The 26,384-nt window shown below is 41.6% G+C and overlaps 1 protein-coding gene across 2 annotated transcripts in view; it reads right to left on the reverse strand.

Moving 5' to 3' along the window:
* Window positions 1-5,838: 5,838 nt before the first annotated feature.
* LOC120058361 (leishmanolysin-like peptidase) overlaps window positions 5,839-26,384 on the reverse strand; it is a 29,028-nt gene continuing 8,482 nt past the window's right edge. The window contains exons 8-17 of one of the 2 annotated variants that reach the window (XM_039006969.1): window positions 26,169-26,263; window positions 25,885-26,002; window positions 25,568-25,675; window positions 18,644-18,720; window positions 18,319-18,429; window positions 10,167-10,299; window positions 9,678-9,837; window positions 9,258-9,388; window positions 8,770-8,962; window positions 5,839-8,633 (exon numbers count right to left, since the gene is read on the reverse strand). In XM_039006969.1, the coding sequence (XP_038862897.1) occupies window positions 8,509-8,633; window positions 8,770-8,962; window positions 9,258-9,388; window positions 9,678-9,837; window positions 10,167-10,299; window positions 18,319-18,429; window positions 18,644-18,720; window positions 25,568-25,675; window positions 25,885-26,002; window positions 26,169-26,263 (1,251 nt within the window). In that variant the 3' untranslated portion in view covers window positions 5,839-8,508. Of the gene's footprint in view, window positions 8,634-8,769; window positions 8,981-9,257; window positions 9,389-9,677; window positions 9,838-10,166; window positions 10,300-18,318; window positions 18,430-18,643; window positions 18,721-25,567; window positions 25,676-25,884; window positions 26,003-26,168; window positions 26,264-26,384 lie in introns of both variants that reach the window. The other variant, XM_039006968.1, reaches the window with a different exon arrangement.

The raw sequence follows: 26,384 nt of genomic DNA on the forward strand, positions 1-26,384 counted from the left end.
AAAAAATGGGCTATTATTGTAAAAATTCATGAAAACAAAAATGTGATTTTGGCATTAATTTTAGGTAAGGGTTAGGCATAAGGGTTAGCAGTGTGGTTAAGGTTAGATTTAAAATCAGGTTTTATGACTTTGTGGCTGTGCCAGCTAGTGACCACTCTGCAGAGCTGCCTCCAGAACAAGATTCATGACCGAAAAATGCAAATTGCATTCAAAATGGAACCCTATTCCCTACAGATTGCACTACTTTTGACCAGATTCCTATGGCTCTGCACTATATAGGGAAATAGGATGCCATTTGGGACGTACAAATGTTTATTATTCACTACAGTATAGAGAGCACTACGTTTTGACAACCTTCATTGGTGTACCAGCTATTTAAATTGGTCCTTACTCCTATAGGAGATCATTTACTTTACAAGAATTATTACTTATGATTAATTATCATTTATTTTTTAAATGAGTTTTCCATTGCCTTCTCACAGTGTGTAGCCTCAAACAGTGGTGTGGTTCTCATCCCCCCCTTAATGTGTCCTAAATGGCTCCCTATGTCTTACATACTGTGGTGCAATACTTGTAACCAGTTAGCGCAGAGCTGAGAGGTTAGTATTTTTCTAAGGGTTTCATTCTGATTAACCACAAGCTGCTCTGACTGCAAATGGTGAATGTTGTTATATAGGCTAGAGACCACAACACACAAGCTAGCAGGGTGAAATACCTTTTTTAAGATAAATGAGACCCAAGGAGCTTTTAATGATCATTTGAACTGATAGCTGTACACAAGGACTTTCTAAGGATACTTTGATCCGTTTGTAGCTATTGCATACAACTACATTGATTGTCAAGGCTTGTTTTTCCCCACCATGTGAAGTACTTGCTGCCTTCATCTGTTTACTAAGACACATAGTTTATTTGTTTAATTCAAATCTGATGTCTGAGCATTATTAAGAGGAGGGCATGATCTATCTTTATATACTATACATCAGAGAACTCACAGTAAGAGCGACTGCTCTCCCAGACAGCCTGGTATGACACTCAGATCTACACCAATTCAATCATTCACCGACTCTCTTGCTTCAAAGGTAATGTTAAAATATTTTATCACACTAACCGAGCGGACTAAAATAATTAACAGGAGTTGGTGTAGATTTGATTAAGCCATTAAGAAGATCAATAGCTTTTTCTCATAGAACCCAATCAATGTCTGGGAAAGAAGCGCTGTCTAATTGTGAGAGGCATGACAGTGACATCCTCTTTGAATCATGAGCTGGGTCGTGTTAGATTGGCACAAATGGAAGAAAACAAGGTGAAATGTAAAAGTACTCCCTTAGCCTTTCTTATTGGACAAGTCTATTTTTTGATTTCCATTGCAACGGTGTGCCCTAATGAACACAACCAAGGTTAACACTCTTCCCTTGGGAATGGTCAAGTTTGAGGATGCACAGAGTAAGACCATGGCCTTAACTATATGGAGAAATATCTAAGTATGATATTAATGAACTATGCAGAATACTAAAGAATGATGTTATTGAACTTCTGATGAATGACCACAGATAAAAACCAAATTATTGTGAACTGGTTCCACAACATGTTACCTATTTTTCTTGTAAAATAGGTTTTGTATCAGGTCTCTTATTTTGTTACTATTTGTGAGTGGGGGAAAAAACCACCACAAAACTGTCATAAAAAGACACATGAAAAAGATCATCAAACATTCCAATGTCAAGCAGCTTTATTGGTTTGTTGTTTCAGAACCCTTATTTTGAGAGGTTGACATTATACGCGTCACAATATTTCAGTAAGGAGCACAGATTTAGGCCCGGATTCAATCTGATTACGCTTTGTCAGTATGTGCCATTTAAAGGTAATTTCCGATTGAGCCAACATATGCAGCATTTACTGTGAATGTGGTCTTCACAAAGGCGGGAACAATGTCGACAAAGTGTGATCGGATTGAATCCCGGCCCTAGAGCAGCAATATTATACAGTATTGTGTATCAAGAACTAATAATGACATGAACAGATGTATTGAAAGAAAAAACATTCAAGTTTGTCATAATTTATTCTGATTGTTTTAATAGTTTTGTTGATTCAAGTGACAAAACAGCCCTTTTACTGAGAAAAAAGAAACTACACCTAAAACTACAAGTAAAATACACTGAGTGTACAAACACATCCTCTTTCCATGACAGACTGACCAGGTGAATCCAGGTGAAAGCTGTGATCCCTTATTGCAGGGATGCAAACTGCTGAGGGCCCAAAAAGGTGACTTTTTTGTTGTTGCACTGAAACATGCAACAAAATCCCTGCTAAGGGGAAATGCAGGTTAACTAATTAAACACCAAAGAATATGATCTACATGATCAGTCTCTGTGTGTAAAATAAAAAGTGGTTAATGTGAACCTAACTCACAGCTAAAAGAATGTAAAGAAAGCAATCCAATGTGATTTGTTGCCTAGACTTCACTGCAAATGACACTCAAGTCTTGAGAAAAAACAATACACTAATATTGCTGTTAGCCATGACAGCCTTTATAATAGAACGCTTGTGACCACACACAAATATTGCACTTGGGGAAAAAACATCTTAAAGTAGAAATAGAATGAAACAAACAGGCATTCCATTTTTGCTCTATTGTAGTGGCCACTATAGACATCGACCAAGTGCACAAGGCTACATTTGTGCAAAAATAACGTTCACTGAGTCAAAAATATATATAATCCCCCTCATTCACACACATACACGTTTTACAGTTCAACACAACAAAAACAATATATTTAGGCTGCTACACTACACATTATTACATTGTACACGTTCTGCCTTTGGACGTCTGTTCTACAATGTGCCAGCAAAAGTGAGAAAGAGAAAGTGTGTGGTGTTCCTTTCACCTCTATAGTGGCATCCAGCTTAAACCAGACCCAGCTCCAGCTCCATTTGATCCCTGAATCCACTTGTTTAACAAGCAACGCCTAATTTTCACCTAATTCTCTTATAATGAAAATTTACAACATACTGTAAAAGGTAAACATTAGTTAATAAACAGATGGTTAGTTCGTCACACATATTGCCAGGGTCCAGTAAGCAACTAACGCGTTATAACTTGAGGAACGGCAAGGAGTCGTATACCAGTTAACGTTCATAGCGAATTGGTTAGGTTACTCATGTTAGGTCATCTGATGTTGTAACGTTAGCTAGCTAACGTCCGCTGTCTGACTTTATTAGGAAGCCAATTTTCACACCATAAACTCAATATTTTGATCAGATAAGTTGGCTAATGTTGCTCCACATTTATCTGGCTAGCTGAGAAGTAATTCCAGCTAGCAAGATACTTAACAATGCTAATACTTGTTCCATCACACTTTCTCCCTCACCCCAAAAACGTTCAAAATTACAGTAGTTGTTCGGTTACAGCTCATGAAGTACGCTTCATCACCTTCTCACCCCCGTGGTCAGGCTTCTCACCTAACGTTACCTCTTCGTTCTCGTTCAGGGGACGCGCTGTTGTAACTGGCAAGCTGCTTTCCCAGAGCGCGCACTGATGCTGTAACTAGTAAGTTGGTTGTCTCTTCAGTCGTGTGCTGCGCTGCATTCTGTTATGTGAACGATTGGCTGAGCGTTGGATACAGACAGTATTGCGTCAAACGCGCATCACTCGTTCGTATAGAGCCAGTAGTCATCCAAACCTCCCTCCCAACCTTTTCTCATCGGATCTACACGAATCACGTAGGTCACCTATTTTGGATTCAAAACGTGACTAGTTTGGTGACTAGTTTGCATCCCTGTTAATGATGTCACCTGTTAAATCCACTGCAACCAGTGTAGATGAAGGGGAGACAGGTTAAAGGATTTTTAAGCCTCGAGACAATTGAGACATGGATGTTGTCTGTGTGCCATTCAAAGGGTGACTGGGCAAGACAAAATATTTAAGTGCTTTTGAACGGGGTATGGTAGTAGGTGCCAGGCGCACCAGTTTGAGTGTGTCAAGAACTGCAACACTGCTGTTTTTTCACACCCAAGAATGGTACCAAGAATGGTCCACCACCCAATGGAAATTCCAGAAAACTTGACAACTGTGGGAAGCCTCGGAGTCAACATAGGAAGCTTTCGACACCGTGTAGTCCATACAACGAACTGAGGCTGTTGAGGGCTAAAAAGGGTGCAACTCAATATTAGGAAAGTGTTCCTAATGTTTTGTACACTCATTGTTAACAGGATTTTTTTTAATAGCAATTTTTAATTTATGTACAATAGAAAACCCTAGATTTCTGCATAAAAATATCTTTGGTCTCTGAACTTTAAGCAAATATTTTAGGTACAGTTGAAGTCAGAAGTTTACATACACTTAGGTTAGAGTCATTAAAACTTGTTTTTCAATCACTCCACAAATTTCTTGTAAACAAACTATAGTTTTGGCAAGTTGGTTAGGACATCTACTTTGTGCATGACACAAGTAATTTTTCCAACAATTGTTTACAGACAGATTATTTCACTGTATCACAATTCCAGTGGGTAAGAAGTTTACATACACTAAGTTGACTGTGCCTTTAAACAGCTTGGAAAATTCCAGAAAATTGTCATGGCTTTAGAAGCTGAAAGGCTAATTGACATCATTTGAGTCAATTGGAGGTGTATCTGTGGATGTATTTCAAGGCCTACCTTCAAACTCAGTGCCGCTTTGCTTGACATCATGGGAAAATAAAATCAGCCAAGATCTCAGAAAATAAATTGTAGACCTCCACAAGTCTGGTTCATCCTTGTGAGCAATTTCCAAAAGCCTGAAGGTACCACGTTCATCTGTACAAACAATAGTATGCAAGTATAAACACCATGGGACCACCATGGGCCGTCATACCGCTCAGGAAGAAGACGCGTTCTGTCTCCTAGAGATGAACGCACTTTGGTGCGAAAAGTGCAAATCAATCCCAGAATAACAGCAAAGGACCTTGTGAAGATGCTGGAGGAAACAGGTACAAAAGTATCTATATCCACAGTAAAACGAGTCCTATATCGACATAACCTGAAAGGCCGCCCAGCAAGGAAGAAGCCACTGCTGGAAAAAAACGCCCAAAAAAGGCAGACGGTTTGCAACTGCACATGGTGACAAATATCGTACTTTTTGGAGAAATGTCCTCTGTTCTGATGAAATAAAAATATAACTGTTTGGCCATAATGACCATCGTTATGTTTGGAGGAAAAAGGGGGAGGCTTGCAAGCCGAAGAAAACCATCCCAACCGTGAAGCGCGGGGGTGGCAGCATCATGTTGTGGGGGTACTTTGCTGCAGGAGGGACTGGTGCATTTCACAAAATAGATGGCATCATGAGGGAGGAAAATTATGTGGATATTGAAGCAACATCTCAAGACATCAGTCAGGTAGTTAAAGCTTAGTCGCAAATGGGTCTTCCAAATGGACAATGACCCCAAGCATACTTCCAAAGTTGTGGCAAAATGGCTTAAGGACAACAAAGTCAAGGTATTAGAGTGGCCATCACAAAGCCATGACCTCAATCCTATAGAAAATTTGTGGGCAGAACTGAAAAAGCGTGTGCGAGCAAGGAGGCCTACAAACCTGACTCGGTTACACCAGCTCTGTCAGAACTTATTGCGGGAAGCTTGTGGAAGGCTACCCGAAATGTTTGACCCAAGTTAAACAATTTAAAGGCAATGCTACCAAATACTAATTGAGTGTATGTAAACTTCTGACCCTCTGGGAATGTGATGAAAAATACAAAAGCTGAAATAAATTATTCTCTGTTATTCTGACATTTCACATTCTTAAAATAAAGTGGTGATCCTAACTGATCCAAGACAGGGAATTTTTACAGGGATAAAATGTCAGGAATTGTGAAAAACTGAGTTTAAATGTATTTGGCTAAGGTGTATGTAAACTTCTGACTTCAACTATATATGCATGTTCTTTATTTGTACTGTTTCAAACAAACGTCACATGTTTCTTCATGTTGAGAATATGACATTTACAAATGTTAATTTTCTTTTCATATTCACTCACAATGACTATCAGAAGATTGCCACCAGTAAGCTGTAAGAAAAAGAAAACATAACATAAAACATAAAAAAAGATCACAAATGAAAGCACTGCCATCCTTCACTTGTAGCCCTGGAATGTAACTAAAAAACAAAAACCAAACAAGTCATTCTAATACAGACAATTGCATGGGTACAAATTACAAAAAGGTTAATAATCTAACTTGTCTTTTCCATAAATATTAAACTATCCCCTTAAGCAGCATTCTGGTACAGTAATCTCAACAGATACACCAACAATCACACTCAGCCATTTTATGGTCTCAATCCACCTCATCAACACATTACAGTTTTGTTCCTTCTCATGATGAAATACAAATGTTCCCATAATTGATGTAGACCCTGTGGGCAACCATACAGAAAAGTAAACATCTAGAAGCAGCTGCAAAATGACCCACAATACAAATACAACTGGATCCATAATTAAACTTAAAAACAACAAGTTTCTTAAGATCTAGGCCTACTATATAGGAAAATAATTAATATATATTTAAACTAATGGGCAAAAATCAGTAGCTGCTCATTTGTTTATCACAGTTATTGCAATCACTTTTTCATATCTTCAGAAACAGCAGTAGCATAAAAACCATAATGCTATTATTAACCTAACAATAAAATGTAAGGTTGCCAAATTGTTTCATACCAAGTGTATATGCTCAATTAATTACTCAATATTCAGTGGAGTGCTTAGAGAAGAGGGGCAATTTGAATGCCATATTTATAAAAACCATACCCTACACCATGAAACTTACAAGATTCAAGTTAAATAGCTAAATTAACTGATGTTACTTCACTAATAGAGGAACATTAAAATTTGGTAAAAGCATACCATATCAACTGAAATTAGACAACCTTACAAAATAACAAGTCACTCGAGTCAAATATGTCAACCCTACATTACAGTGGGCTTATACCAGATTCACTGGAATACTAGAGGCATATAACCATCATATAGTACTTGATGCTTTTTAACCCTTTAACTTTAAATTGAATATATAGCTGTAAGTCCAACTGTGTGTAAGTACTATATAATTGCATTACTAAATATATGCCATTATAGGTACTATGGAATAAAGCTGAAAGAGTATCTGAAACTGGGAAGTCCCTATTCACTTCAGAAGGTGTACAATAGGGCTGTTCACAATTCATTTTCCCATATGACAGACACATAATACGTACAGGGTGAATTCCACATCATCTCTGGCTCGTCATAGGGGATTTAAAGGCATCAAACAAACAATTATTAATATAAAAAGCCTTGTTCCCTCCCTCACCAGTAAAATGTTATTAAAAAATATATATTAGTCCATTATTTATGAAAATCATAAAAAATAAAGTATCATGACTACTAGCCTGCCTAACTTTACTGCACTGTGAACTAGTCTTAGTGCCATTTTAATTTCAGATACCTTTATTTTCACGCATGCATCTACAAAATCATCAAAAGCATCTAATATCCCACCAAAATTGATATTTTAAGGGCCTAACTAAGACAATCAAACTTTTAGAGCACCTTCCGAGTTCGCCAGATATGGACCTTTCACCAGGAAACAAATACACGCTAATAACAATCTGCTGTCAGAATGTTAAATACCGCATTGTTACATTGATTGGCGTTGAATCATCTGACAACTTGCTATAAAAATGCTAACTGAAAATGTATATGGTTTCATGTGCATTCTAAGAATGTAACAAACCTTACATGACAACACTAGGAAACTGAATATGCTACAGTCCCCTGAGGGGAATATAGTATGTCTTAGTGTTAGGATAGGGGGTCATATATAAAGTAGCACCGGCACCTCACCGTGATCATCTAGCTACCCTTGGGGTATGGCTTCTTCGGATTTTGCTTACAGCTTACTGGTGCCTCGTTTGTTAGTTTAACAAAAAGAAAAGTGCAATCAATGGCTTTTTTTCCCCTTTTCTGAAAGTATCTAGCAATTTCATGAACGTCATTCACAATGGGCCACGGTCTTTCTTGTCTGTTCCAAAACTGCAACATTAAAATAAGTTCTAGGTTGTACAAATGTGTCTAAACTGGACAGATAAGGTATTGTGGTAAGATATCCTTCTTTCAGGCATTTAAACTTACAATACATATGTAAAATACATATTTTGCACTGAATTTTGTTTTACGAAACAACATTTGTTCAAAAGTATCACAAATTTCCCTGACTTCGATGGGGTTAATGTGATTGATTCCTAAACAACTTTCCTGACTTTTCCTTGATGATTTTCCAAGGATCAAATCCTTTCCAACTGGACTGTGGAACCCTGGAATGGGATGCCTGAGGTTGTGGGATGGCCAAGTATGGTCGACTACAAAACGGGCTGCCAGATTGCGTCCCAGATGGCACCCTATTCCCTACATAGAGCACTTCTTTTGGCCAGGACCTATGGCCATAGACCCATTTAAGGAATAGGGTTCCATTTGGGCCGCAGTCCCAGAGAGAGAAGCTTACAGTTAGTTAGTCAGACAGCCAATCAGCCAGTCAGCCAGCCAGTCAGTTAGTTCCACACACACAGGGATGAAGTTGAACAGTAGAAGCCACAGAGTTACCACTAAGCTGGAGGAACTGGAGCAAGGGTCTGGAAGAGAGGCAAAACGCTTCCTTAGTACCAAGAGGTCTATATAATGTACATAGTTATATAATGTGAGTGTGCGCCTATGTGTGTGCATGTATGTGGAAAGGACAAGGTAGGAAAGACAGGCAGGGGAACTCACCAATAGGAATTCTCTTGGTGGTATTGAGGGGCGGGAGCTGTTGTGGTATAGGGCAGGCGCTACAGAAGTCTGAGCAGGCAGGACAGACGAGAACTCCATTGTATACCCAGTCATTAACACGCACACTGACGCTCAGCAGCTGACCCGTACGCACACACTGGTACGCAGTGTCCTCCACCCACACCGTCAGACCCTGGGTAGAGCAAGAGATCTGGAAACATCAGCAATATAACATTTAAGTATTAGTTTTTTGTTGTATGGGTCACTTCAAAATGTATATATCTGCCTGTCACACATCTATAATAGGGTTACATTAACCCAAAACACAAAAATGTAATTGAACTGAATTTGTGATTTTGTAAGCTCATATGATAAAAGCATGAGACTTAACGGTGGTAAATGTTATTAAGAAGACTTGTATTAAATGGATGAAGCGACAAAACATAGATTACAGAGATATCTAAAGATTGTTACTTATTCTGCATTACCTTATAGCAGCCACTTCCCCAGTCAGGGTAGGTCATGCGTCTGGTACACTGCTCCATGACGAAGGCAGTCTTCTGGTACAAACACACTGAGTCTGGACCATACTGCTCAGCTCCGTAGTTCCTCCACCAATCTGGAAACAGTGTGTCAGGTAGCATACTAGTAAGTAGGGTTGCAACATTTTTGAAACTTTCCTGAAACAAAATTCTCAGATTTTCCAGAAATCCCAGTTGGAAGATTCCCAGGATTGGGATGGAATAAGCAGAAAGGGAACAGGGAATTCTCCAAATGGGATTTCTGGAAAACCTGGGAAAGTATCTGGGAATTTTGCAAACCTTCAAGTGAGTTAACAGCCTGAGTACATGAACCAAGGCCTGAGGAACCAAGAGGCAACAACAATGCAAGAAGGGAAGGGATATTACCGGGCTGGTTCTCCTGGACCCTGCAGTAGGAGTTGCGTTGGTACTCTCCACTCAGGTGCCAGCTAAACTCCTGGCTGAAGGGACAGTAGTCAGCGATCTCCACAGCTCCACCGTAGGAGGCCAGATCCATCACAGAGACTTCAGGGATATGGTCAAAGTACTGCCGGAGAGGAGGTGGAAGAGATTTACTGTATGGGGTGTACTTAACACTATGCTGGTCACAATTGGTCAACAACATCTTAAATAAAGACCATTTCAAATTTGTTTTTGTTGCCTTTTTTGTCTAATAGGTACAAACTTTGCTTGGGTGCATGTGCTTAGTAAATCCTTGACATACACTTGTAATATTTATGTCCTCTGTAGTGGTCCAATAGGTTTCTGACACAGACTCTTGCTCACGTCATGTTATCATCACTGGGTGTATTGTCATAGCCTCGATTTCTAGGCTTTGTGACTATGAAGGATGGCATTGCGGGACTTGCATTTTACCTGGTAGTCCAGGGGTAGGTCCTGAGGGTACTTCTGCAGGTTGCAGACGGCCACAGCCAGCTGGTCCTGCCTGCAGGTGAGCTGGAGGGGTGTGGCTCGCACTGTGTCACAGTAAAGGGTCACCACTTTACGACTGAAAATCAATAACTCATGAGCGTTAGGTCAGGTTGAGCCACAGTTTCTCATTTAAAATGTTTTTATTGTTGTTGCTGTTGGTTACAGTGAATTTCTAATCGAGTTTAAGTGTCAAATGGCTTGCTGTTTGGGTTCACAGAAATGTTGACATATGGGTTGTTCCATTTGATTTCAGTCACTTTTAGACTGCATGCCTTTTGATTGGAACAAAACTTTCCATACACATTTGCCCATGGTAGAAATGGTCAGAAAGGGACTTTGGGGGACCCGAATGCAAAAAACATTTAGGAGACAGAGGTGCTCAAAGTTGATCCATTTTGAATTCCCCACTCTACCATGAGACATCCACATCTTTATCAATGGAAAAGATAAACGGTGTAGTTTGATATCATTTAAAAGCTTATAAAAACAGGGTTGTCAAACTATTTTACATTTCTTGATAAAAAAAATTATTAAAGTAATTTTTTATCCTTTAACGTCAATTGTCACAAAATGCGTAAACTACGCTCGGCCGTGGCTTGCTATATAACGCAGGCAGACAGGCATCCAGTTACTGTTTGATTGAATGTTAGAATTGGCCAAACGAGTGACCTAAGCGACTTTGAGCATGGTATGAACGTCGGTGCTATTTGGCAGAATTCAGTATCTAAGAAACGGCCGCCCTCCTGGACTTTTCAAGCATGACAGTGTCTAGGGTTTACCGAGAATGGTGAGACAAACAAACAAGTATCCAGTCAGCGGCAGTGCTGTGGCCAAAAACAACTTGTTGATGAGAGATGTCGAAGGAGAATGGCAAGAATAATGTAAGCTAACAGGCGGGCCACAAACAAATAACAGCGCAGTACAACAGTGGTGTGCAGAACGGCATCTTGGAACGCAAAACTCGTTGATCTTTGTCATGAATGGGCTATTGCAGCAGATGACCACACCGGGTTATCAGCTAAAATTAAGAAGGAGCAGCTCCAGTGGGCATGCGATCACCAACACTGGACAATTGAGGAGTGGAAAAACATTCGCCTTAGCAATCTCACTGGAATAAAGACCTCCTCCATTCCTGCCATTATTGAAAGAGATTGTGATACCTCACATCTCAAAATAGGGCTACTTAATGTTAGATCCCTCACTTCCAAGGCAGTTATAGTCAATGAACTAATCACTGATCATAATCTTGATGTGATTGGCCTGACTGAAAGATGGCTTAAGCCTGATGAATTTACTGTGTTAAATGAGGCCTCACCTCCAGGTTACACTAGTGACCATATCCCCCGCGCATCTCGCAAAGGCAGAGGTGTTGCTAACATTTATGATAGCAAATTAAAATGGACAAAAAAAAATTATAACTACGTTTTCGTCTTTTGAGCTTCTAGTCATGAAATCTATGCAGCCTACTCAATCACTTTTTATAGCTACTGTTTACAGGCCTCCTGGGCCATATACAGCGTTCTTCACAGAGTTCCCTGAATTCCTATCGGACCTTGTAGTCATGGCAGATAATATTCACATTTTTGGTGACTTTAATATTCACATGGAAAAGTCCACAGACCCACTCCAAAAGGCTTTCGGAGCCATCGTCGACTCAGTGGGTTTTGTCCAACATGTCTCCGGACCTACTCACTGCCACAGTCATACTCTGGACCTAGTTTTGTCCAGTGGAATTAATATGTTGTGGATTTTAATGTTTTTCCTCCTAATCCTGGACTATCGGACCACCATTTTATTATGTTTGCAATCGCAACAAATAATCTGCTCAGACCCCAACCAAGGATCATCAAAAGCCGTGCTATAAATTCTCGGACAACCCAAAGATTCCGAGATGCCCTTCCAGACTCCCTCTGCCTACCCAAGGACGTCAGAGTACAAAAATCAGTTAACCACCTAACTGAGGAACTCAATTTAACCTTGCGCAATACCCTAGATGCAGTCGCACCCCTAAAAATGGCACCACACCAAACTGGAAGTCTTCCGACTAGCTTGGAAAGGCAGTACCGTGCAGTATCGAAGAGCCTGCTGCTCGATCATCCTATTTTTCCAACTTAATTGAGGAAATTAAGAACAATCCAAAATGTATTTTTGATACTGTCGCAAAGCTAACTAAAAAGCAGCATTCCCCAAGAAAGTTTGGCTTTCACTTCAGCAGTGATAAATTCATGAACTTTTTTGAGGAAAAGATACTTGGCCCTATTCCAACTAAACTACTGAAAGCTGCTTCCTGTGCTTGGCCCTCCTATGTTGAACATAATAAACGGCTCTCTATCCACTGGATGCGTACCAAACTCAATAAAAGTGGCAGTAATAAAGCCTCTCTTGAAAAAGCCAAACATTGACCCACAAAATATAAAAAACTAAAAATCGGCCTATATTGAATCTCCCATTCCTCTCAAAAATGTTAGAAAAAGCTGTTGCGCAGCAACTCACTGCCTTCCTGAAGACAAACAATGTATGCGAAACGCTTCAGTCTTGTTTTAGACCCCATCATAGCACTGAGACTGCACTTGTGAAGGTGGTAAATTACCGTTTAATGGCGTCAGACCGAGGCTCTGCATCTGTCCTCGTGCTCCTAGACCTTAGTGCTGTTTTTGATACCATCGATCACCACATTCTTTTGGAGAGATTGGAAACCCAAATTGGTCTACACAGACAAGTTCTGGCCTGGTTTAGATCTTATCTGTCGGAAAGATATGTTTGTCTCTTTGGATGGTTTGTCCTCTGACAAATCAACTGTACATTTCGGTGTTCCTCAAGGTTCCGTTTTAGGACCACTATTGTTTTCACTATATATTTTATATCTTGGTGATGTCATTCGGAAGCAATGAAAGTTAACATTATGTTATGCGGATTAGAGGTTGACCGATTATGATTTTTCAACGCCAATACCGATTATTGGAAGACCCAAAAAAGCCGATACCGATTAAACCGGACGATTTTTTAAATGTATTTGTAATAATGACAATTACAACAATACTGAATGAACACTTATTTTAACTTAATATAATAAATCAATTTAGCCTCAAATAAATAATGAAACATGTTCAATTTGGTTTAAATAATGCAAAAACAAAGTGTTGGAGAAGAAAGTAAAGGTGCAATATGTGCCATGTAAGAAAGCTAACGTTTAAGTTCCTTGCTCAGAACATGAGAACATATGAAAGCTGGTGGTTCCTTTTAACATGTGTCTTCAATATTCCCAGGTAAGAAGTTTTAGGTTGTAGTTATTATAGGAATTATAGGACTATTTCTCTCTATACGATTTGTATTTCATATACCTTTGACTATTGGATGTTCTTATAGGCACTTTAGTATTGCCAGTGTAACAGTATAGCTTCCATCCCTCTCCTCGCCGCTACCTGGGCTCGAACCAGGAACACATCGACAACTGCCACCCTCGAAGCAGCGTTACCCATGCAGAGCAAGGGGAACAACTACTCCAAATCTCAGAGCGAGTGATGTTTGAAACGCTATTAGCGCGCACCCCGCTAACTAGCTAGCCATTTCACATCGGTTACACCAGCCTAATCTCGGGAGTTGATAGGCTTGAATTCATAAACAGCAGAGCTGCTGGCAAAACGCACGAAAGTGCTGTTTGAATGAACGCTTACGAGCCTGCTGGTGCCCACCATCGCTCAGTCAGACTGCTCTATCAAATCATAGACTTAATTATAACATAATAACACACAAATACGAGCCTTAGGTCATTAATATGGTCGAATCCGGAAACTATAATTTCGAAAACAAAACGTTTATTCTTTCAGTGAAATACGGAACCGTTCCGTATTTTATCTAATGGGTGGCATCCATCAGTCTAAATATTCCTGTTACATTGCACAACCTTCAATGTCATAATTACGTAAAATTCTAGCATATTAGTTCGCAATGAGCCAGGCGGCCCAAACTGTTGCATATACCCTGACTCTGCGTGCAATGAACGCAAGAGAAGTGACAATTTCACCTGGTTAATATTGCCTGCTAACCTGGATTTCTTTTAGCTAAATATACAGGTTTAAAATATATACTTCGGTGTATTGATTTTAAGAAAGGCATTGATGTTTATGGTTAGGTGCACGTTGGAGGAACGACAGTCCTTTTTCGCGAATGCGCACAGCATCGATTATATGCAACGCAGGACACGCTAGATAAACTAGTAATATCATCGACCATGTGTAGTTATAACTAGTGATTATGATTGATTGATTGTTTTTTATAAGATAAGTTTAATGCTAGCTAGCATCTTACCTTGGCTTCTTACTGCATTTGCGTAACAGGCGTGCTCCTCGTGAGGCAGGTGGTTAGTGTGTTGGACTAGTTAACCGTAAGGTTGCAAGATTGAATCCCTGAGCTGACAAGGTAAAAATCTGTCGTTCTGCCCCTGAACAAGGCAGTTAACCCACCGCTCCTAGGCCGTGTTCTTACCTGACTTGCCTAGTTAAATAAAGGTTTAAAAAAAATAATAATAAAAAAAAAATAATAATAATAATAATATCGGCATCCAAAATTACCGATTTCCGATTGTTATGAAAACTTGAAATCGGCCCTAATTAAATCGGCCATTCCGACATGCCACACCTCTAATGCGGATGACACACAGCTGTACATTTCGATGAAACATAGTGAAGCCCCAAAATTGCCCTCCCTGGAAGCCTGTGTTTCAGACATAAGGAAGTGGATGGCTGCAAATGTTCTACTTTTAAACTCGGACAAAACAGAGATGCTTATTCTAGTTCCCAAGAAACAAAGAGATCTTCTGTTAAATCTGACAATTAATCTTGATGGTTGTACAGTCATCTCAAATAAAACTGAAGGACCTCGGCATTACTCTGGACCCTGATCTCTCTTTTGACGAACATATCAAGACTGTTTCAAGGACAGGTTTTTCCATCTACGCAACATTGCAAAAATCTGAAACTTTCTGTCCAAAAATGATGCAGAAAAATGAATCCATGCTTTTGTCACTTCTAGGTTAGACTACTGCAATGCTCTACTTTCCGGCTACCCGGATAAAGCACTTAATAAACTTCAGTTAGTGCTAAACACGGCTGCAAGAATCTTGACTAGATCCCAAAAATTTGATCACATTACTCCAGTGCTAGCCTCTCTACACTGGCTTCCTGTTAAGGCAAGGGCTGATTTCAAGGTTTTACTGCTAACCTACAAAGCATTACATGGGCTTGCTCCTACCCATCTTTCCGATTTGGTCCTGCCGTACATACCTACATGTACTCTACGGTCACAAGACGCAGGTCTCCTTACTGTGCCTAGAATTTCTAAGCAAACAGCCGGAGGCAGGGCTTTCTCCTATAGAGCCCCATTTTTATGGAAGGGTCTGCCTACTCATGTGAGAGACGCAGACTCGGTCTCAACATTTAAATCTTTATTGAAGACTCATCTCTTCAGTAGGTCCTATGATTGAGTGTAGTCTGGCCCAGGAGTGTGAAGGTGAACGGAAAGGCACTGGAGCAGCGAACCGCCCATGCTGTCTCTGCCTGGCCGGTTCCCATTTCTCCACTTGGATTCTCTGCCTCTAACCCTATTACAGGGGCTGAGTCACTGGCTTACTGGTGCTCTTCCATGCCGTCCCTAGGAGGGGTGCATCGCTTGAGTAGGTTGAGTCACTGACGTGATCTTCCTGTCCGGGTTGACGCCCCCCTTGGGTTGTGCTGTGGCAGAGATATTTGTGGGCTATATTCGGCCTTGTCGCAGGATTGTAAGTTGGTGGTTGAAGATATCCCTCTAGTGGTGCGGGGGCTGTGCTTTGGCAAAGTGGGTGGGGTTATATCCTTCCTGTTTGGCCCTGTCCGGGGGTATCATCGGATGGGGCCACAGTGTCTCCCGACCCCTCCTGTCTCAGCCTCCAGTATTTATGCTGCAGTAGTTTGTGTCAGGGGGCTAGGGTCAGTCTGTTATATCTGGAGTATTTCTCCTGTCTTATCCGGTGTCCTGTGTGAATTTAAGTATGCTCTCTCTAATTCGCTCTCTCCCTTTTTCTTTCTCTGTCTCGGAGGACCTGAGCCCTAGGACCATGCCTCAGGACTACCAGGCCTGATGACTCCTTGCTGTCCCCAGTCCACCTGGCCGTGCTGCTGCTCCAATTTCAACTGTTCTGCCTGCGGCTATGGAACCCTGACCTGTTCACCGGACGTGCTACCTGTCCCAGACCTGCTGTTTTCAACTCTCTAGAGACAGCAGGAGCGGTAGAGATACTCTGAATGATCGGCTATGAAAAGCCAACTGACATTTACTCCTGAGGTGCTGACCTGTTGCACCCTCGACAACCACTGTGATTATTATTATTTGACCCTGCTGGTCATCTATGAACATCTTGGCCATGTTCTGTTATAATCTCCACCCGGCCCAGCCAGCAGAGGACTGGCCACCCATCATAGCCTGGTTCCGCTCTAGGTTTCTTCCTAGGTTCTGGCCTTTCTAGGGAGTTTTTCCTAGCCACCGTGCTTCTACACCTGCATTGCTTGCTGTTTGGGGTTTTAGGCTGGGTTTCTGTACAGCACTTTGTGACATCAGCTGATGTAAGAAGGGCTTTATAAATACATTTGATTGATTGCCATCAGAATGACGCAACAGGAACTGGGCAAAGTCAGGATTTGGCATAGCAGCATGAGGCCATGGCCCCATCATGCCTGATGTCAATGGTACAGGCTGGTGGCGGTGGTGTAATGGTGTGGGGAATGTTTTCCTGGCACACGTTAGGTCTCTTGATACCAATTGAGCTCAGCATGAATGTACCGCCATCCAATCTGCAGCAACTGCATTATGCCATCGCGTCAGCATGGACCAACATCCCTGTGGAATGTTTCCGACACTGTGTAAAATCCAATCCCCCTTGGTCTCCTGAGTGGCGAAGCAGTCTAAGGCACTGCATCTCAGTGCTTGAGGCGTCACTACAGACCCAGGTTCGATCCCAGGCTGTGTCACAACTGGCAATGACAGGGAGGGCGGCACACAATAGGGCGGCACACAATTGGCCCAGCGTCGTCCGGGTTAGGGGAGGGTTTGGCCAGGGGGGGCTTTACTTGGCTCATTGTAATCTAGCGACTCCTTGTGGTGGGCCGGGCACCTGCAGGCTGAATTCAGTCGTCAGTTGAACGGTCTTTCCTCTGACACATTGGTGCGGCTTGTTTCTAAGTTAAGCGGGTGGGTGTTAAACTGGGGAGAAAAAGGGGGGTACATATATAAATATGATTTTAAAACAATTCCAATCCCCAAAGAATTTACGCTGTTCCGTACTAGATGGGCGTACCTAATAAACTGGTCGGTGACTGTATATTTCTATGATTTCAATAGGTTTCCTGTGGAAGATTGACAGTATAATTTAAAACTGATATTTCCATTCGAGTCAACATTCTCTGATGTGTGGGCCTCCAACCATCTTTGTGCTACCATTTGAAAGTTGAAATGTAAAGTTGTTTTCCCATTTTAGTACATTTATCAGCCAAAACATGACACCCACCCTGTACTCAAAAGCATACTGTGTCTTATCCGAACAACAAACACCTCAGATTATGTAAAATAAGGTCTAAACTACAAGATATGCTAAAATGTAAAAAGTTCATGCCTTTTTAGATAATTGATGTTAAAAAAGGAAAATAGAAAATGTTTATTAAAAAATATATTTTTCAAGAAATTAGCAAATAGTTTCACAACCCTGTTTATAAGCTTTTAAATAATATCAACCGTTTATCTTCTCAAGTGATGAAGAAATTGATGTCTGGTGGTAGGGTGGGGTATGCAAAAATGGGTCAACTTTGAGCACCTCTATCTCCTAAATGTTTTAGCATTCAGGTCCCACTTCTACCATGAGCAAATATGTATAGAATGTTTCGTTCAAATCAAATGGGTGCGGTCAAAAGGTGATTGAAATCAAGTGGAATGACCCATATGAGACACGGGTGTGTCGGCTAGTAATACTTTAAATTCGTTTAGGGGCATGCTATGTTCCTAGAAGTTTAGATGTTTCAGTCAGTTGTGTATAGTAAGAAACCTAAACTCAGATTAGATAGCCCCTTACCTCTGACGTTGCCTTTCAATCCAGAATTTACAGCTCTTCATCACAAAGTCACAGCCCAGGCCCTTGCCCCAGTCCAGCCTCTCTGCCATGCTGTAGTTGGCTCTGTACCAACTAAAGAAAACATAGATGATGGGTAACATTGTACATCAAGTCAGGTAAACTCTTGAACTTCAATACAAATCATATGTCAAAGTCAAGTACCTTCAATCACACCAATTCCCAATAAAAAAGAGCCTTCATGTTGTTTAATAGTCAAAGCTCTTGAAATTACATAAAAGGTCAGTCATTATTTTCTTGTATTCCATATAACAGTCTGCAACCCTACCCTGTGTCTTCCATGATGGCCAAGGTGAGCCTAGAAAACACTCTGTTCTGGGTGTGAGATCCAGTCATTGCTTCATTCTGTTATCAATACAAACAGGATAAGTATTTATTATTATGAATAGATTAATAATGAACCTATATGAGCGCATACACTGATTGTACAAAACATTAATAATACCTTCATAATATTGTGTTGCATCTCCTTTTTGCCCTCAGAGCAGCCTCAATTAATGGACTCTACAAGGTGTCAAGCATTCCAAAGGGATGCTGGCCCATGTTTACTCTAATGCTTCCCAAAGTTGTGCCAAGTTAACTGGATGTCCTTTAGGTGGTGGACTATTCCTGATACACACAGGAAACTGTTTAAGCATGAAAAACCCAGCAGCGTTGCAATTCTTGACACACTCAAACTGGTGCGCCTGGCACCTACTACCATAGCCCGTTCAAAAGGTAGTTAAATATTTTGTCTTGCTCATTCACCCTCTGAATGGCACACATACACAATTCATGTATCAATTGTCTAAAGGCTTACAAATCCTTCCTTAAACTGTCTCCTCCCCTTCATCTACACTGATTTAAGTGGATTTAACAGGTAACATTGGGGTTGCAAAGGGTCGGAAACTTTCCGGTAAATTTCTGGAAGTTTTCCGTGGGAATTTAAGCTCGGGAATTTGGGGAATTTTGCAAAAAATAAAGTTAGCTTACTGAACTTTTTTTGTGGGATACTCTTTTTGTACATAATGTTGCCGCTACCGTCTCTTATGACCGAAAATAACTTCTAGACATCAGGACTGCGATTACTCACCACAGACTAGCAGAACCCTTTTTCTTCTTTCACGACTATAACGAGCCCGAGGATATACGGCTCCCTCGGGAACAGGCCCCGAGCCCTGTGATTTGCGTGAAGAGGAGGTGCAGAAAGAGAGGCCGGAGAGTGGGATGCCTGCTGAGAAGTCGGAGGCGATCGAATAAACCCCCACTTCCTAAATTCTGCTAGCAAACATGCAATCTTTGGACAATAAAATGGACGAGTTATTGGGAAGATTAAACTACCAACGGGACATTAAAAACTGTAACATCTTATGCTTCACGACAACAATATCAACATACAGCTGGCTGGTTATATGATGTACTGGCAGGATAGAACAGCGGCGTCTGGTAAGACAAGGTGGTCTATGTATTTTTGTAAACAGCTGGCGCACGATATATAAGGAAGTCTCGAGCTATTGCTCGCCTGAGGTAGAGTTTCTCATGATAAGCTGCAGACCACATTACCTACCGAGAGAGTTCATCTATATTCTTTGTAGCTGTTTACATACCACCACAGTCAGAGGCTAGCACTAAGATAGCATTGAATGAGCTGTATTCCGCCATAAGCAAACAAAAATACGCTCACCCAGAGGCAGCGCTTCTAGTAGCCGGGGACATTAATGCAGGGAAACCTAAATCAGTTTTACCAAATTTCTATAGGCATGTTAAATGTGCAACCAGAGGTAAAATAACTCTGGTCCACCTATACTCCAAACACAGAGACACATACAAAGCTCTCCCTCGCCGTCCATTTGGCAAATCTGACCATAATTCCATCCTCCTGATTCCTGCTTACACACAAAAATTAAAGCAGGAAGCACCAGTAACTAGATCAATAAAAAGTGGTCAGATGAAGCAGATGCTGGAATATGTTGCGGGATTCCTCCGATGGCATTGAAGAGTACACCACATCGATCACTGGCTTCATCAATAAGTGCACCAATGATGTCATCCCCACAGTGACCGTACGTACATACCCCAACCAGAAGTCATGGATTACAGGCAGCATCTGCACTGAGCTAAAGGCTAGACCTGCCGCTTTCAAGGAGCGGGACTCTAACCCGGAAGCTTATAAGAAATCCCGCTATGCCCTTCCGACGAACCATCAAACAGGCAATGCGTCAATACAGGACTAAGATCGAGTCGTACTACACCGGCTCTGACGCTCGTCAGATGTGGCAGGGCCTGCAAACCATTATAGACTACAAAAGGGAAGCACAGCCGAGAGCTGCCCAGTGACACAATCCTACCGGACAAGCTAAACTACTTCTATGCTCGCTTCGAGGCAAATAACACTGAAACATGCATGAGAGCAACAGCTGTACCGGAAGACCGTGTGAACACGCTCTCCGCAGCCGACGTGAGTAAGATCTTAAGACAGGTCAACATTCACAAGGCCGCAGGGCCAGATGGATTACCAGGACGTGTACTGCGAGCAAGCGCTGACCAACTAGCAATTGTCTTCACTGACATTTTCAACCTCTCCCTGTCCGAGTCTGTAACACCAACATGTTTTAAGCAGACCACAATAGTGCCTGTGCCCAAGAACACTAAGGTAACCTGCCGAAATGACTACCGACCTGTAGCACTCACGTCTGTAGCCATGAAGTGCTTTGAAAGGCAAGTCATGGCTCACATCAACACCATCATCCCAGAAACCCTAGACCCACTCCAATTTGCATACTGCCCCAACAGATCCACAGATGATACAGACTCTAACTGCACTCCATTCATTGACTATTCATTGACTACAGCTCAGCGTTCAACACCATAGCGCCCTCAAAGCTCATCACTAAGCTGGATCTGGATCCTGGACTTCCTGACTTCCGGACAACAACCTCTCCCTCAACGTGATCAAGACAAAGGAGATGATTGTGGACTACAGGAAAAAGAGGACCAAGTACGCCCCCATTCTCATCGACGGGGCTGCAGTGGAGCAGGTTGAAAGCTTCAAGTTCCTTGGTGGCCACATCAACAAACTAACATGGTCCAAGCACACCATGACAATCGTGAAGCGGGCACGACAAAACCTATTCCCCCTCAGGAGACTGAAAAGATTTAGCATGGGTCCTCAGATCCTCAAAAGGTTCTACAGCTGCACCATCGAGAGCATCCTGACTGGTTGCATCACTGCCTGGTATGGCAACTGCTCGGCCTCCGACCTCAAGGCACTACAGAGGGTAGTGCAAACGGCACAGAACAACACTGGGGCCAAGCTTCCTGCCATCCAGGACCAGGCGATGTCAGAGGAAGGCCCTAACAATTGTCAAAGACTCCAGCCACCCTAGTCATAGACTGTTCTCTCTACTACCACACGGCAATCGGTACCAGAGCACCAAGTCTAGGTCCAAAAGGCTTCTAAACAGCTTTAACTCCCAAGCCATAAGACTCCTGAACATCTAGTCAAATGGTTACCCAGACTATTTGCATTGCCCCCCCTCCACACCACTGCCACTCTCTGTTGTTATCTATGCATAGTCACTTTAATTAACTCTACCTACATGTACATACCACCTCAACTAACCGGTGACCCGCACAATGACTATGTACTGGCACCATCTTGTATATATTGTTATTGTTTTACTGCTGCTCTTTCTTTACTTTTATCTCTTATCCATATTTTTTGAAACTGCACTGTTGGTTAGGGGCTCGTAAATAACAACTGTAAGGTCTACCTACACCTGTTGTATTCGGCGCATGTGACTAATAAAATTTGATTCAATTTGACATACGGCAATTCTAGATCTTGTGGCATATTTTGGTTAAACTATCCCCAATTCAATGGAATTGCAACACTCTGCATGCACAGTGCATTCTTCCCTCACATGTACAGCTGATTCTCAAGATCTTGCATACTAATGAGATGCTATTGAACCCACACTACTACACTGTCTGAGCCAAGGACTACATGCTTTCTGGTAAGTTTTGATTACAATACTGTGTGGGTGAATATATTTTATACGACATACATCATTTTGTTAACTAGTAAATAGTAGCCTAGAGCAAAGTGTGGTTAAATAATTTCTAACTTGTTAACAATTTCTGCTAGTTTGTTTTTGCTACAATGTGGGTTTTAGCTTGCTTGTTGAGCCTGCTAACTGAGGAGTGTTAATTCACCTGTTTCCATACATGTTTCATTTAAAAACATTTAGCTTACAAAAGGAGATGTTTAATCTAACTGCTTAACTATTTATCTGTACATGGAATTGTATTTGTTTTTTTTACTCATTTTTTTCTAATCTTTACAGGAAAATGCCACGGGCACTATCTGATGTTTGGAGACATTTCACTGCAGCTAATGTAGAAGGAAAAGCTGTGTACATTTACAAATGTGCCAAATCATATGTGAAGAATGCAACAAAGATGCAGAATCATCTGGCCAAGTGCATAAAGTTCCCTCAGAGCTCACAACAAGCAACCTCTGACAAAAGTCCCTCTACTTCTATTCAAGGTGAAAATGATGAATCAGACACCTTATCGATAGCAACAGCTCATGGTCCTCCTGGAATCAGAAGTTTTTTTGACTCAATGAAGGAACGTAGTCAAAGAAATGCTGATGAATGTCTTGCTCGAGCTGTGTATGCAACTGGTTCACCTCTGATGCTGACAGGCAATGTGTATTGGAAGAGATTTCTGAATGTTCTTTGCCCAGCATACACCCCTCCAACCAGACATGCTTTATCTACTCATTTGCTGGAGGCAGAGTTCAACAGAGTTCAAGTGAAGGTCAAGCAAATCATAGAGAAAGCAGACTGTATTGCAATCATCTCTGATGGGTGGTCGAATGTTCGTGGGCAAGGAATAATTAACTACATCATCTCCACTCCTCAACCAGAATTCTACAAGAGCACAGACACAAGGGACAACAGACACACCGGTCTCTACATTGCAGATGAGCTGAAGGCAGTCATCAATGACCTTGGACCACAGAAGGTATTTGCACTAGTGACAGACAATGCTGCGAACATGAAGGCTGCTTGGTCTAAAGTGGAGGAGTCCTACCCTCACATCACACTCATTGGCTGTGCTGCTCATGCATTGAATCTGCTCCTCAAGGACATCATGGCTCTGAAAACAATGGATACACTCTACAAAAGAGCCAAGGAAATGGTTAGGTATGTGAAGGGTCATCAAGTTCTAGCAGCAATCTACCTCACCAAGCAAAGTGAGAAGAATACGAGCACCACATTGAAGCTGCCCAGCAACAACTGTTGGGGTGGTGTTGTCATCATGTTTGACAGTCTCCTGGAGGGGAAGGTCTGTCTCCAAGAAATGGCAATATCACAGTCTGCCAATATGGACAGCCCCATCAAGAGGATCCTCCTGGATTATGTATTTTGGGAGAGAGTGGTAAGCAGCCTGAAACTCCTGAAACGTATAGCAGTAGCCATTGCACTGATTGAGGGAGACAATGCCATCCTGTCTGATGTTCAGACTCTGCTTGCAGATGTACAAGAAGAAATCCGTACTGCCCTGCCCACTTCACTGTTGCTCCAAGCAGAGGAAACTGCAGTTCTGAAATACATCAAAAAGCGTGAAGACTTCTGCCTGAAACCCATACACGCAGCAGCGTACATGTTGGACCCCAAGTATGCTGGCAAGAGCATCCTGTCTGGTGCAGAGCTCAACAAAGCCTATGGTGTCATCACTACCGTGTCTCGCCACCTTGGCCTGGATTAGGGCAAGGTTCTTGGCAGTCTGGCGAAGTACACTTCCAAGCAAGGGCTTTGGGATGGAGATGCAATATGTCAGTCGTGCCAACATATCTCAACAGCCACCTGGTGGAAGGGACTTTGTGGATCTGAGGCTCTTTCCCCTGCTGCCTCCATCATCCTCCAAATCCCACCAATATCAGCCACCGCAGAGTGCAACTGGTCCTTGTTTGGGAACACACACATCAAAGCACGCAACAGGCTGACTAATACAAGGGTTGAAAAATTGGTGGTCTACGGGCAAATTTGAGGCTTTTTGAGCCTGACAACGAGCCATCCTCAACAAGGTTGGAAAGTGACAGTGAAGATGAGGCCTCAGAGTCTGATGTTCAAGAGGTGGACATTGAGGAGGTCCAGGGAGAAGACATGGAAGCCTGAGAGGAAGACAACCAAAGCTTTAGTCTCCAGACTATCATTTTACAGATGTATATTGAAAACATTTTTGGGAGATGCGATGGATCATTGGGGATCATTCAATATTCCCTTTATTTTGTTGTTCAGTGAAATCATCCCATGTGAAGAGTCAACTAATTTAATGAATGTTAAATTCGTAACAAATGTTTTTTTTTTTTCAATTGTCAGGATTTAATCATTTGCAATTGTCTACTTATGATCAGGTAACAGGTTTATGTTTCTGTCTCTATATGATATGGTAAATATATCCAATGCAAAAAACATCTACATTTAAATGATATTAATATTAATTTGCATATATTTCCGTTAACTCCCGTGAGAATTAATAGGAATATATGTAAAGTTTCCACCTTTAAATATTCCCCAAAATGTGCAACCCTAGGTGACATCAATAAGGGATCATAGCGTTCACTGTGATTCACCTGGTCAGTCTATGTCTTGGAAAGATCAGGTGTTCCTAATGCTTTGTACACTCAGTGTAAATGCTGATGATGAGTAATGAACTATTGCTAAGAAATACATGAAGAATTCACAATAGCTATACAGACTATGAAACTGAGTGAAAGGGTAATTACATTTACGTGCTGTATTGCTTGCTGTTTGGGGTTTTAGGCTGGGTTTCTGTACAGCACTTTGAGATATCAGCTGATGTAAGAAGGGCTATATAAATAAATACATTTGATTTGATTTACATTTTAGTCATTTAGCAGATGCTCTTATCCAGAGACATACAGTAGTGAGTGCATAAATTTTAATACATTTTTCATACTGGCCACCGTGGGAATTGAACCCACGACCCTGGCGCTTGCGCCATGCTCTACCAACTGAGCTATAAGGATATGGCGTGGTTAAGTCTATATCAGGAATTCCAGTTAAGACACCAGTTCTAGTAGGCTAAGTAAAGCTATAACACAAATGTAGGCTGCACATACTGTACAGAACAGTAAAAACTAAGCACAGTACAATGCAAACTGCAGCCCTTCTGTTACCTCTAGTAGCCTCTTCTCCCAGTGGTTTAGCTCAGTACCCATCCCTCCCTGGTTCTCCAGCTCCATACCCTCCAGGATGGGACAGCCAAAGTGTCTCCTCGCCTCTTCCTGCAAACACATGCAGGGGTACAGGACGCGAACATTAACCACATTACAGGACAGGGCAGGACAACACAGGGCAGTGCAGCACAACAATAACACATTAGCATAACACCGCACAGAACAACACAGCCTCTACAATGGCACATATCTACCAATGACAAACACATGTAAATACATGATTCAACAGGGAGGAGCTTAAAAGCAGGATTTTTTACCACAACACGCGGTGTCACTAGAAGATGAACTTCATGTCGGACCATCACACCACCACGGATGTCCCATAATCGAGTCACTTTACGTATCACTGCATCACTCCACTGATACAGGCCTAAACTATAATAGAAAGCAAAAGTTCTCTCAAACATCAACCTGATTTTAGAAACATATAATAATTTTTCTGTTGTGCATCGTATTTTCATCTAGGCCTGGTGCTTATTACAAAAAGCGCAATTCTAAAAACACAGCCTGACAGTGGAGGATAATGATTAAGTATACATACCTCTCGTTGAATGCTGGTAGTCCACTTGCAAACCGAGGTGTCAGAGGCTTGCCATCATCATCGTGATAAAATGCGAACAGCCCTGCAGAAAAACCCTGTTGGACAGACGTTAAAGAAATTAATTAAATAACATTACTCAATCAATAATGAAATCTGTGTTGGACATGTTTAATTCATTATGGTATTTACTTAAGTCATTCATGACTAGCTTCACCC

The sequence above is a fragment of the Salvelinus namaycush genome, chromosome 13 (assembly GCF_016432855.1).
Source record: "Salvelinus namaycush isolate Seneca chromosome 13, SaNama_1.0, whole genome shotgun sequence".
NCBI classification, from domain to species: domain Eukaryota; kingdom Metazoa; phylum Chordata; class Actinopteri; order Salmoniformes; family Salmonidae; genus Salvelinus; species Salvelinus namaycush.